The following is an 11,551-nucleotide window of genomic DNA, read 5'->3' as shown; positions in this document are numbered from 1 at the left end:
AATTAGCGCCGTTTGTGGGAAACGCACGAAAAGTCATCTGCATCGGCTATTTTCCGTCACCGAGAATAAACTATGGTTCTGACTAGAAGTGCAACAAACTTCCAAGCTAGGAATGACAAATCTTGGGCTGCTACAAACTCTCCACAGTACGCTGCAGCTTTCAACCCAGGATGGGGGGCAACATAACTCTTGCACCAGCTGTAGCGGTCATCATTACGAAGTCGTGAACAATGAATTTGGGGCTACAAGCCCTCCACAACGCGTTCCAAACGAGAGCATGAAGGGCCTTCCCTTGTGGAAGCAAAAGTGCTTGACAAGAGCGGAGCCTTCCTTTGCGGAAGCGACAACGTCCAATAAACAAGGGCAAAGTTTCCTTTCATAGGACTGAACAAGCGACTCAAAGCCTCCTCACCAAGGGAGCCACCTTCTCTTCTCTAATAGCGATGGTTAACCAAAGCCTCCTCACCAAGGGAGCCACGTTCGCTTACTTAACATCAAAACCCAAATCAAAGCCTCCTTACCAAGAAAGCCAACTTCGATGTATCTAACAGCGAAGGCTAAGTCTTCTCATGCAGGTTTCTTATCAACTCGCATAAAATGCCATCACCCATGACCTGACACCAGAGAATAATGTGACGCTCTACTCCCACGATCTCTCAAGCCCACAGGAGTTGGGTGTTATGTTAGAGACCAGAAAATTGGCCCGTCTTACTTTGATACACCAAATTGGTAACAAAGTATTGTGGATATATTTCCTCAACAATTATCTTTTATATATCTTTTAATATCTTTTATATTTATTATGAATATCCTGTTAATATCTTTACGAAATGTTATTCTATCTATAAGCCTATATCTGGCAAGTATATCTATTTTTTATATGCAGTCATACATCTGATACAAATTATGATAGCCTAATAGAGATTTCGTACAATCTCTATAAATATTCATCTAGATATTCTAAATCCTAAGCTCAATCTTCTTCCTTTCTTTTACACAAGGATTGGAGAGGAAAATCGGGATTCACTCCTGTTCTTCCTTGTTTAGCAGGTCGCTCATGGAAGCTCGAGACTCGTGACCTGCATGTAATCAAGACCGGATTTTTCCATACCCTAACAAGTAGTGATAGGTTAAAACTCAAAAATAACTTCTCTACCTCATTTTCGGTGTATTTTCTTTTATATAATGAATTCATCTTGGTAATCGTACAACGCATTAATATATAAAGGATGTGAATGGACATTCAATCACCAGTTGAGGGAAAAGTCATGAATGACTCTCGTTGAACGAACGAAGAGATCTCAAAGCAGAAGTCTAAAATAATTATGTACTAGTCATATAACCTGTGTGTCACGCAGGCATTTCAGTTTTATAATTTTAGTTAATATTTAAAATTGAATTCAAGAACATTTAGAGTATAAAATTTAAAAGTAAAATCTCTATTAGGGCAGACAATTCCTAACACGACACGTTAACACAATATGGATATGATACGGTGTTAAAAGGGCTCGGGTTGGGTATTTTTTATAATCGGTCTAAACGGGTCCAATCCATTTAGACACGGTTAATAAGCGTGTTTTACTGGGTTGAACCCGTGTAACCCCATTATACATAATTAAACGGATTTATTTAGACGTGTTTAATCGTGTTATAATCATATAACCCGTTAATCCATTTATATACTAAAATTACTAAAATATCTTCACTAAGTTACTAACCCTAATAGCTAATTTCCTTCCGCTCCACAATCGCCTCTTTGTTCTTCTATTCTATCGGTTCTCTTTCTTTCTTTCTCGACAAAGTAAACTCAGAGACGACTTAAACGAACGAGACGACCTCGAGCCCTCAACCACTCTAGGCACCACGGTGATCCCACCCCGACACCACGCCGGCAATGATATGAATGGGTTGTTCAAGGTTGACAGGCTATTTCTACTTTTTCTTGGATGCTGATATGAACTCCTTATGCAACTGTCGTTCCTCCACTGAAGTCCTCAGTAGATCGATCGAGGAGATGCGGAGAGCACTGGTAGCAGTTGAAGAACTCAGGAGCTCATTCAGCAGGCGGTAGTGCTTGCAGCCTCTGGTTCGTAATGTCTTGAACGCCATGTCCTTCTGCACGTTAAAGTAAAGATCATTCAACATGACACTTCATTACATTTGAAGCAACCATAGAAAGTGAACGTATAAACAAAGGACCTGCATATATATTTGAAAATGAAATAGTAATATAGTCGGCATTTTACATTGAAAGACATGTTGTATTTCTCAACTTATATTATTAGGAATTCAAGTTCACGCTTAAAAGACAAGAAAAAGATTGATCTAATGTTATGCGAAGTTGGCAAACGAAGATTGCACCTTGATAAACATATTCCATGCATAGGGATTCGCCTTGATAGTGTTGGTGTCTGTATCCCATCTGACGCCAGTATGGTTGACAAGTTCAGTGAATTGCTTGTATGGTTTTCAGTCTCGTACACTTGTCCTTTATCTTATGGGAGCACAGTTGCTCACCGGGAAATTTCCTTCCCATCTCCATCGTCATCTCATCCCAATTCCTTTGCTTTCAACATGTGGTATGGCTTCTTTTCAACTTTTTAAGCATGATATTAATGAAAGTCAACTCCATCTAATTAGTCCACTCAAGGATATTCTCACCCTTAGGAGCCATGGTTGATGCACTTGTAAAAGCAAAACTTCCACACATAATAGGCAAACAAAATGAATAACACAACAGAAACAATTTGCAGCAGAACAGATTTCAATGACTCAGCAATACAATAAAAACTATTGTACCGTCATGAGAGTTTATTTTTGGGATGAAATCAACTGTCCATTATTCATTCATACCATAAAGCGATTGCAAGAATGGAAAAAACGAAACCAACAAGGATGAGCACCTCAGATTAACCCATAGAATGAAAAAACTACCCAATGAAAAAAGCGAAACCAGAAAACAAGCCCATGCCTACATCGATTTAACCCATGCCTACTCAAATTACCCCAAAGAATGCAACAAAACCGAAACCAACAAGGATGAGCACCTCACATTAACCCACAAAATGAAAAAAAAAATGGAAAAGCTAAACCATAGAACACGCCCTTAGAATTTATCCAATTTTTCATCTTTCTTTCTCAGAACAGTGAGACCATGCCGGGGTATGGAAATATAGAGGCATTTTGAAGTGTTATCTAAGACCTTTTTATGTGTTGTCTACTATGAGAAACCGTCCAAATAGAAATTCATATGAATTTTAACCAAACTCAAAAAACCAATCTTGCAAATAACCTCTTGAAGAACAGTTTCAGGACCTTTCAATTTTTTTTTCAAACTCTGGAGAATTCTAGAAAACAATAAAGAGGAAAAGAGCAAGGACTAATGCCTACTCAAATGAACCCATGCCTATTCAAATGAATCCAAAGAATGAAACAAAACCAAAATCAACAAAGATGAGCAGCTCACATTAACTCATAGGATGAATAAGCCACATAATGGAAAAAGCTTAACCAGAAAACAAGCCCATGCCTCCTACTCATATTAATTGAAACTAGAAAACAAGCTTCCTACTCAGTGACCACAGAAGCAAAAAAATCAACATCGTTATGCAACCGACGATGAGTAATCGAGAGAGAAGGCAGAGGAAGCTACCTCGACTGTGGATGGCTCTCCCAATTAGAGGTGGACCGGTTCTTAAAGACAACCGTACAGGTGAACAAAGCAATGGAGGGTGCCCTCAACAAAGACCCAAGTCGGGAATCTTTGTCCTTTGATGATAGGCTATACTAACTCCGGGAATCTCTCCTGACAAAGTCAAGCTTTCACTGTCTTCGGACTGCGTCTTTCCCCGTCTTCCTCACACCCGTACACTCTGCAAATCACTATCGAGCCTCCATTAATATGTGAAATGGAGTCTTGCTTGTCATTAATTGGCAGTTTCCAAGCTGGATTAGCTGGTTCTTGTGCCCAATTTCGGACAAAAATGGGAGTGACTGCATGAAACCCTAAAACAGAGGCAAAGCTGGAAGAACGGAGAAGGGAATGATGGTTTCTGTTGGGTAGGAAAATACCCCTACCCAACGGTCATAATCGGCCACTGGGGGGGGGGTGTGGCGGGGCGTGTGATATTGTTGTGGGTGCAAGTCAAATGTGTCAAGCAGTGGGGCCCTTATTTTCAAAGTTACAGCTATCTTTGTCATCATGCAAGTAAAAATAAGTAAAGTTCAACATGTTTTACTTCACAAACACACCCTAAATCATTCGTTTTGTCTAATACTATTTATAAACAAAGAATTTGGTGTACCCTTTAGTAGTTGCTTTTTGAAATATCAAATGCGCCACTTAAATAATTGTAACTAGAAAAAGACATAAATCGTCACCGATATCCAACTGAGGTATCAGAGGAACAACATTCATCTACAAGTCTATAGTCGGAGCACTACTGCAAGCGGGTTCGACAATAAATAAAGGGACCTTCCCCCCTTATCTGCTCCTAATTCTCCAAGGATACTTGAACTCCCGACCTAGTGATTGGAACACTACCGCATTACCAACTGAGCTACACTTCATTGATAAGGTTAGAATTATTGCTAAAAATAAGGTCGGTTCAAATAATTTGGTACTAATTTCTCTTATGCAAATTCCAAGATTCAAGTTTGTAAATGGAGAAAAGCCATGATTGAGACAATATTATCTTTTAGTGAGTTGACTTGACTCGAACTAAATTATTTAGATCTAAAATATGTTGGTGCATTTCTCTCTCCTCTTTCTTCCCCCTAACATTTAGAATTAAGGAAAAAGAACCATTTATCAACTTTTCTTCTTAGCCACGAGAATGTGTTTAAAACTTATTAGAAGTGTCCTACGGTCATAATCAAGCCAACACTTAAATCGAATTAGTCTTACCCAATAGGACAAGGGTATCCACGATTATATCCAGGAAAAAAAATTCTCCCTCTCTCAAGCTTCTTTTAAAAAATAATTTCTCTGCCCCAAATTATCCATTAATTTTTCGGATAAGTCCTGCACTTCATGAGCGACTGCAAGGCAAACTATATAATAATTAAATGTCATCCTTCGGTGCGCAAACTTCAGAGTGCATTCTAAGCACGTTAATCAGGCTGTTCCTTGAACCTTAAAATTCTGAAGAAAACCTCGATTATGGAACTGAGTTCCATCTTCGAGCAAATACCGAAACTTGTACTCTACCAGTTAGGAGACAGAACTGCGACGGCAGTATCAAAGTCTAAATTATTACCTGTTCCAGCAACGTGATAGGCATTCTCCGCTGTTGAAATCACTTACAACCCTTTGTTTAGATTGACGGAAATGGAGAAATAGGGAGGGGTGCGGAGGAGAAGCGTGTATCAAAGTTATGAGAAATTCTTTAGAACTTCCCCCCCTCCTTTCTACTCCTCTATATTTCTTTCTATTTTCCACAATCTGAGCAAAGCATTAAAGTTGAACTATGTATGCGTCTATTGATGAAAAATCACCTCTAAGAGCAATCAAAACTTATTTCGATTATAGCCCAAAGTTTGCCTAACATGGGCCTGGGCCCCCAACAAAGGCCCATATCCATGATTGAGTTAGTGACTGCTTTTTTATTGACAGCTTTGGGCTGGGCCTGAGATAAGGTCCCTACGAAATTCATTGGGCCCATATAGAGGATTGTAATAATTATTAGGTAAGTCTGTGGTTCATGTTGGCTACGTGAGAGAACGCAGTACAATACATAATGTGTGATACCTCAACGGGTTTGGCTTGGTGCTCGTATGTTATGTCTGAAATCCAGTCACGTCAAGGTTCGTATCCCTTTGGAGTCAGACAACATGATTATGCTTATAATAATTTTAAAGCGAGTGACGATAGCTTACTTTTGACTCGCCTAGAGAGGTGAATTAGTTGAGGTGTGCAAGCTGACTTGGACACCAAAGAAAGAAAGAGAATTGTTGAAAAATCCAAAGACTACTCATAGGTTCTAATCTATGTGTTGGTCTGAGTTGATGACTGTATTGCGGTATCATATCTTCATTGTGATGTATCATCTTCATGTCTCGATCTCAGTATCTACACATGATATCATTATGCAGTTTCGGGTTTCGTGCTTCGCCTATCAGCAGACGAAACCTTTAGGCGCATAGTCTTAGGCAGAGAGACTTCCCGTCCGTTATAACATTGCGACGACACATATATGTGTTATTGCTAGAAAGTGCTTATGTACAAGTGTAATATTAGAAAAGAGACCTGTGCTGGTTAACTAACAAACCGCCATAACTGATTAGCAGAAACATTGTGAACTCCCATGCCATGAAACGCACTTCTTCCTATTCTCTTGGATCTTGAGAGCAACATTCTCTCTTTGAATTCGTCTCCTCCCCCATTTTACTTCCACAAACATCTCTGAAACCAAACAGCTCTGCTTTCTCCCAGACATGTCTCTTTCATCTTGACACAATTGTTCTTCTCTTCCAACCTCCCTTGTTCTTCATCATCATAAAGAAAACAAAAACAAAAGGAAGACACAATTCTCCTCTATTGTATCCGATTTCTTTGATTTTCTCGAACAATGCCTCTCGGGAGGTCGCGGAACAACAAGCGGTCGTCGTACACTTCCTATACCTCGACCATTACAACCATAGTCTTTGTAGTACTATGCGTCTTGGGCGTTTGGTTGCTGACCTCGAACTCATTGGCGCCGCCACAGACAACCAAACGTACTGCCGCCACCAATGTCAACGGCAATGCCGACTTCTCTTCCCATTCCCGTCTCAACAAAAAGGACACCCCCGTGTATGAGGACAACCCTGGCGAACTGCCTGATGATGCAATCAAATCGGACGACCATCACCATGCAGAAAACAATAATGCCGCCGACGATTCCACCAGCTCTCACATGAACGTGGGTACAGGTATATGCATACACTGTCCAGCTTACATTTACATAGTCATCAGTCGAAACTGTGATCTGTACTTGAGCGAAATATTTTTTACCGTTTTGGGCTTCAACCTGCAACTTTTGGCAGGCAACAGTGTTGAGAAACAGGAAACAACCACGACAACACCACAAGAGACTGAAGGGGGAGGGAATGATCAGAAGGAAAACAATGGTGAGATTCCTCAGGTGAAAGAATCAGTGGACGAAAGTGAGAAGCAGCAAACTGATCATAATGAGAATCAGGTCTCTGAAGACAGCTCCATTACGCAGAACCAGCAGCAGAACCATGAAGAATCCGTCTCGAAAACTTCCTACTCCAATGAGGAGAATCAACCGAAACATAGTACCGATCAAGATCAGCAAGAGAGCAGCACAGAACAGGGCCAGCAGCAGCCCGGTCAGGGGCAGGACAATGAAGCCAACAAAGATCAAGAAAATAATCCAGCAGAGGATCAACCTCGGGATGAGGTTTCAAACAGTGAGGACAATCACCAGATGGAGCAGGATACAGAAGCTTCGCAAGAACAGAAACTGAATGAAAGTGATCATAGCGAAGAAGAAGATCAAAGCTCAAAAAGAACCGATCAAGAACAGGGCACCGCAACTGGGGAAGATGAGGTACAGAAGCAGGAGGAGTCAAAGCAGAAGGATGCCACAGCTCAGGAGGGCTTGAGAGGGAGTTCTACCGGTGGTCAGTATAAACAGACAATAATCAGTGTTGCGATATGGAACTTAATTCACGAAAAGACTTGCTCTGAAAAATTGTTACGTCTTTTCCAACAGATCCACAGGATCCACAGAGTGTGATCCCCAATGACGACCGGGAAAAGAGGATCGAGGAGCAGCAGCGGCAGCGGCAAGAGGACCAGCAACTCGATGAAACGACGCAGCAACAGGCATCGTCCGCCGCTAAGGCAAGTATTTAGATCTCTCTTCTGCTCGTAACCAAGATAATGTACAAGAACATAGACATATTCATCTAGGAGTAAATTCCACAGATAAGATCAATAAATGTATGTAATGCAATTAGCAAGCAAGACCTCATATTTCCTAAGAACAAACATTAATTTCTACATTAATCCTTAGCAGCAACAAGAACCGCAGGACGATGAGAATTCCCAGCAGCAGCAGCAGCAAGGGGGACAATCACAGTCTCCTGCGGAGGACGAAAATTTCCAGCAGCAGCAGCAGCAGAACGGGAAGACAGAGAGCCAAGAAAAGCAGTCAGATTCGTCGTTTCCAGGGGGAGACAACATCCCAAAGGAATCAAAAGAGTCGAAGAAGTCTTGGGCGACCCAGGCTGCCCAGTCGGAGAACCAAAAAGAGCGCAGGCAAAGTGACTCGGAGGGCGACGGAAGCATATATGGGTACTCATGGCAGCTCTGCAATGTGACAGCAGGGCCTGACTACATACCATGCTTGGACAATGAGAAGGCCCTCCGTCAGCTCCACAGCACCAGACATTTTGAGCACCGCGAACGCCATTGCCCCGAAGAGGGCCCCACCTGTCTCGTCCCCATCCCTGAGGGATACAAGAAGCCGATCGAGTGGCCCAAAAGCAGAGAAAAGGTAATGACTACATAAATGAATCCCACAACTTTCTATACCAGCACGTCCAATACACTTTAATTCCATGTCCTCTGCCATCTCCCTGTATACCACCTTTAACAATCATAGAAATCTGTTAAACCACACTCTACCGTATTGTTCTGGTACTCATGGATTACCGGCGATCTGAGCAATGGTGATCTTGTAGATATGGTACCACAATGTGCCTCACCCCAAGTTAGCAGATGTCAAGGGGCATCAGAACTGGGTCAAGGTCATGGGAGAATTCCTAACCTTCCCTGGAGGAGGTACCCAGTTCATCCATGGCGCGCTCCATTACATCGATTTCCTCCAGACTGTAAGTCCTTTCTCTCATCTCCGTGTCATTTCAAGTATCAGATGAGACACCTACACAAACACACCCCTAGTTAGATGAATACGAGGGTAACTGTCTCAATGCTATGACTCTCCTTATGTTCAGGCTGTGCCAAACATCAAGTGGGGCAAGCACACTAGGGTCATACTGGATGTGGGATGTGGAGTGGCCAGCTTCGGTGGGTACCTTTTTGAGAGAGATGTCCTCACAATGTCGTTCGCGCCGAAGGATGAGCACGAGGCCCAGGTGCAGTTCGCACTGGAGAGGGGAATTCCGGCAATTTCAGCTGTTATGGGCTCCATGAGACTCCCGTTTCCAAGCAGGGTCTTCGATCTGGTCCACTGTGCACGATGTCGGGTTCCATGGCATGCAGAAGGTTTGGTCTTTTGATCTCATTGACTGTAAACGCGACGTCTATGAGCAATTTTCTGCTTTTAAAAACAGGAAAGGGCTCAGCCATTATCTTTTGCAGTGCTATGGAAAACAGTTGGTGTGCACATTCATTAGCAGTTTTCTAAAGACGTGTTTTTTGAAATGGATTTTGAGAACTATTTTGAGAAACATCAGAAAACTGATTCAGTTTTCAACTTTGCTTTGCATTCCACTCATCAGTTGCTTAAAAGTTCCTGGAAATTTTTTATGAAGGAGGAAGGTTGCTTCTGGAACTGAACCGTGTCTTGAGGCCGGGAGGCTTCTTTGTCTGGTCCGCCACGCCAGTGTACCAAAAGCTTGAAGAAGATGTCCAAATCTGGAAAGGTAAAGAAAAATTCTGTTTCCACTTAACAAGCTCAGCCAGTTGAAATGAAACTGTTACATCTTCGTGTTTTTAGAGATGACTTCACTGACGGCATCAATGTGTTGGGAGCTCGTCACGATCCAGAAGGACACACTAAACTCAATAGGGGCTGCCATATACCGAAAGCCGAGATCAAACAAATGCTACGAAGAGAGAGAGCAGAACAGTCCTCCAATGTGCAAAAGCGATGATGATCCAAATGCTGCATGGTATTGTTTCCAATCCATTTTTTCTTTTTGTTTCACGGGGGACTTCTCTTCAGGAGACTAAACTGAGCTTATAAGCGCCCTCACAAGACATTGTTCGTGTAAGTCCAGGCATGTCCACATAACCCATGCGAGTTTCTCGAGTCTCAACTAAGACATCCTTTTCATTTATTTATTCTCAGAGTATTCACGCATAAGCAAGGCCTCTGTTAGAGTTAGTCCGGGACTTCGAGAAAACTGAAACGTTACAAGTTGATATTCTTGATGTGTCCACAGGTACGTGCCTCTTCAGGCGTGTATGCATCGGATTCCCACTGATGAGTCTGAGAGGGGGGCCCGCTGGCCAGTAGTTTGGCCCCGTCGACTCCGAACAGCTCCCGGGTGGCTTAACAGCTCACAGATGGGGATTTACGGGAAACCTGCTCCCCAAGATTTCGTCACAGATTATGAGCACTGGAAGAGGGTTGTGAGTAGTTCGTACATGTCCCAACTTGGGATCAGTTGGTCCGGAGTAAGAAATGTGATGGACATGAGAGCTGTGTATGGTGGGTAAGTCTTAACGTATTTCCTTGCCGTGCCAAACCCTGGATCCACGAGCCTCCTGGGTATCAACTACCAAGGCAAAATACCTAGAAATCAGGGACAATAGTCAGATCACGGATTTTCTTCGATCTTATTGCAGGTTTGCGGCTGCTCTGAAGGATCTTCAGATGTGGGTCATGAATGTGGTGAACGTCGACTCTCCTGACACGCTTCCAATAATATACGAGCGTGGACTCTTCGGAATATACCATGACTGGTGTGAATCCTTCAGCACCTACCCGAGAACCTACGATCTCTTACACGCAGATCATCTCTTCTCGAAGCTCAAGAAGAGGTAACTAGACACTGCACATGCCCTGAAATCCGCTTAACGAGAATCTCTGATGCATGAGCACTTTCTCTATAAAAGCCTAACCTGACCGAGGTTCCTCCTTCTGCACAGGTGCAAGCTTGCTCCGATAATGGCAGAGGTGGACAGGATCGTGAGGCCAGGAGGGAAGCTAATAGTGAGGGACGAGTCGAGCGCCATCGGCGAGGTGGAGAACTTGCTGAAGTCCCTCCACTGGGAAGTCCACCTAACCTTCTCAAAGGATCAAGAGGGAATACTCAGTGCCCAGAAAGGGAATTGGCGGCCCAACACATATGCCAATATTTCGTGATCAGAGTCGCAACGAACACCGATCCGATCGAGTTACCGACAGCATTAGGAAGAGTTCCCACAGCTCTCGACTTGATAATATGCATTGTAACCTCATAAGGATCAGATGAATTCACACACACATATGCATTGTAAAAGTTTTGAGTCGAATCAATTTTCAATTGTAATAGTCATATCGGCACAAATCTTTCCTTTCCTCTCAAAATTCAGGACGACAACACACACATAGATTTCCCAGAAAAAATCAAAACTTTTTATAATCAATCAATCGATCAATCAATTAAGAGGCGAAATTGAATGATGAATCCCTGTCAGAGTTGACCAACACATCCTCAATCTCATGAGGGCTTTGACTCCGACACGGAGCCATCGTCACCGTACAGCTTGTTGTAGGCCTCGAGCTCGTCGTAATAGATGTCCCAGACGCACCTAATGCAGCCGCTGCCGCAACAGTCGTCCGGAAGTGGCTTCTCCGGCGGCGGCGGA

At 42.8% G+C, this 11,551-nt stretch overlaps 1 protein-coding gene and 1 long non-coding RNA gene across 2 annotated transcripts; one reads left to right on the top strand and one right to left on the bottom strand.

Moving 5' to 3' along the window:
• Positions 1 to 6,433: 6,433 nt before the first annotated feature.
• Positions 6,434 to 11,238, top strand: LOC116211684 (probable methyltransferase PMT27). The gene is made up of 11 exons (XM_031546162.1): positions 6,434 to 6,912; positions 7,027 to 7,629; positions 7,722 to 7,852; positions 8,028 to 8,507; positions 8,695 to 8,844; positions 8,968 to 9,238; positions 9,508 to 9,618; positions 9,693 to 9,867; positions 10,141 to 10,413; positions 10,547 to 10,741; positions 10,850 to 11,238. Exons 1-11 carry the CDS (start codon positions 6,570 to 6,572, stop codon positions 11,064 to 11,066), a joined length of 2,949 nt encoding a protein of 982 aa, XP_031402022.1. The 5' UTR covers positions 6,434 to 6,569; the 3' UTR covers positions 11,067 to 11,238.
• LOC116211685 lies at positions 8,754 to 9,709 on the bottom strand. The gene is made up of 3 exons (XR_004157719.1): positions 9,534 to 9,709; positions 9,049 to 9,290; positions 8,754 to 8,894 (listed from the first exon to the last, which is right to left on the bottom strand). It is a non-coding gene; the product is annotated as an uncharacterized LOC116211685 (long non-coding RNA).
• Positions 11,239 to 11,551: the final 313 nt, after the last annotated feature.

This window comes from Punica granatum, chromosome 6, assembly GCF_007655135.1.
Source record: "Punica granatum isolate Tunisia-2019 chromosome 6, ASM765513v2, whole genome shotgun sequence".
In the NCBI taxonomy this organism is placed as follows: Eukaryota; Viridiplantae; Streptophyta; class Magnoliopsida; order Myrtales; family Lythraceae; genus Punica; species Punica granatum.
Note: the sequence above shows the minus strand (reverse complement) of the source record. Positions and strands in the feature narration are given on the sequence as shown.

Coding starts and splice junctions, on each gene's coding strand:
- LOC116211684 (XM_031546162.1), top strand. CDS start 6,570: ATGCCTCTCGGGAGGTCGCGGAACAACAAGCGGTCGTCGTACACTTCC. Junction 7,853..8,027: donor AGGCATCGTCCGCCGCTAAG/GCAAGTATTTAG, acceptor AATCCTTAGCAG/CAACAAGAACCGCAGGACGA. Junction 9,239..9,507: donor GGTTCCATGGCATGCAGAAG/GTTTGGTCTTTT, acceptor TTTTTTATGAAG/GAGGAAGGTTGCTTCTGGAA.